The sequence below is a fragment of the Sarcophilus harrisii genome, chromosome 6, assembly GCF_902635505.1.
Source record: "Sarcophilus harrisii chromosome 6, mSarHar1.11, whole genome shotgun sequence".
Lineage (NCBI taxonomy): Eukaryota > Metazoa > Chordata > Mammalia > Dasyuromorphia > Dasyuridae > Sarcophilus > Sarcophilus harrisii.
Window position 1 is genome coordinate 62238345 of NC_045431.1, and position 1656 is coordinate 62240000.

General features: G+C 35.4%; 1 protein-coding gene across 1 annotated transcript in view; it reads right to left on the reverse strand.

Moving 5' to 3' along the window:
• Positions 1-207: 207 nt before the first annotated feature.
• The window catches only part of PCDH18 (protocadherin 18), a 15714-nt gene continuing 14265 nt past the window's right edge, over positions 208-1656 (reverse strand). Inside the window, exon 4 of the mRNA XM_003773199.3 lies at positions 208-1656. This exon is cut by the window's right edge and continues 491 nt beyond it. Within this exon, the coding sequence (XP_003773247.1) occupies positions 1480-1656 (177 nt within the window). The 3' untranslated portion in view covers positions 208-1479.

A 1656-nucleotide genomic window follows, 5' to 3' on the forward strand; every position in this document is an offset into this window, starting at 1 on the left:
TCCAACTAAAAATATTGCTGAAATGGAAGACTAATGGAGAGTCTGTTGCATTTTTTGGTTTTGTTTTGTTTCCCAGTTTGTTCACATTTGATTTGCCAGGAGGTGTTCCTGAAGTTCTTAAAACCACACTACCCCACCATCGTTCTGCTTATGCTGAATTAAACACTCCGAAGAGTGGATGACTCCAAAACAAACATAAGAAGGGTCTAAATTAGGGACAGTTTTCTTAGCTTTGTTTTCATTTTCCATTTATTTCCATTGACAGTCAGAGTTACTGAGTAGTACAAGAATGACATTTTTATTCATAGAAATGACATTAATAGTAGTTCAGTAATAAATGAGAGCAGTGCAGGGCTAACCATAACAGCGTACCCATTTACCAAGGCATTCAGGATTCCAAATAAAACTTCACAATAAATAAAGAAGGAGCCATAGCTTAAAACACAACAAAGCAAAAATATAGACCAACAAGAACAACACAAAAATGTGACTTAAAAACTTTCTTATGCTAAGAATAAAAGTTATAAATGAAATCATGCACAAGGATTGGTATTGGTAGAAAACAGTGAACATCATAACAATTTGGCAAATAAGAAAAACATTCAAGTATCTGTGAAGAGATCGCGGGGGTGTGAGAGGAGATTAAAATACATGTTCAGGGAGAATTGGGTTCTATGTACTACCTTAGGAGAGACACCCAAGTGACTCTCTGTGTCAGTCCAGAGTTTAGCCTAGGAAGGCAATAAGCAAAAGACTGATTCCATTGTCTTTAGCACCTTTAACTAGTTGCAAGGATGGATTGAAACTCACTGATGGCATTGATTTTGAATGAATATGAATAAATGGATTTTTTCAATATTTGAAGTTCCACTTATACAACATGAGCTCAAGTCTCTAACCAAGCACAAGAATCCTGGTTGTGGAACACAGGAAAAAACAAATGAGGACAGTGAGAAAAAAATAAAAAAGATAAAGTTCACCAGAGCTGCTAATTTATTATTCTAAGAATTCAGTTTCAGAACACAATTGAAACTGAGGGCTGGATAATACTTCAGTGGGACTGATTCTGCAACAAGACGCTCATTTCTCTTAAAAACAAAAACAAAAACAAACAAAAACAATAAACAAACAAACAAGTAATAGGAAGCAGTACCCTCATCTCTTGTGGCTGGATGATGTGCCAGAATCAAACAGTGGCTGGTTTTTATATACTTAGGGAAGACATGCTTGCCATGGGAGTAGAAAAATAAAATTTATTTGTTAAATTACACATAAATATAAGGTACAAATGTATTTTTAAAATACAGATTAAGATAATCACACTTGCATTGTGTACATATGAAAATACAGTATTTAATATTCCATATACACAGACACATTTATGATAAATGCAACTAATTGGCAGTGCCAGTTCTGTCTTTTTTCCCCTTTCCTTATTTCCATAAAAATGGAAAAAAAGAGATGTTTTTTGAGACTTTTCTAGCTCTGTCGAACGTCTTGTAGCAGCTTGTTAATCTCTGCCACCAGCTCACTGGCATCCATGAGTTCATGCTTGCCATCATTGAGATGGTTGAGTACATTATCAAAATCATCTTCCTCATAGTTTTCCGGAATCTCTTCCATGGCAGGAAGCCACTTGGAGGAAGGCTGCACACT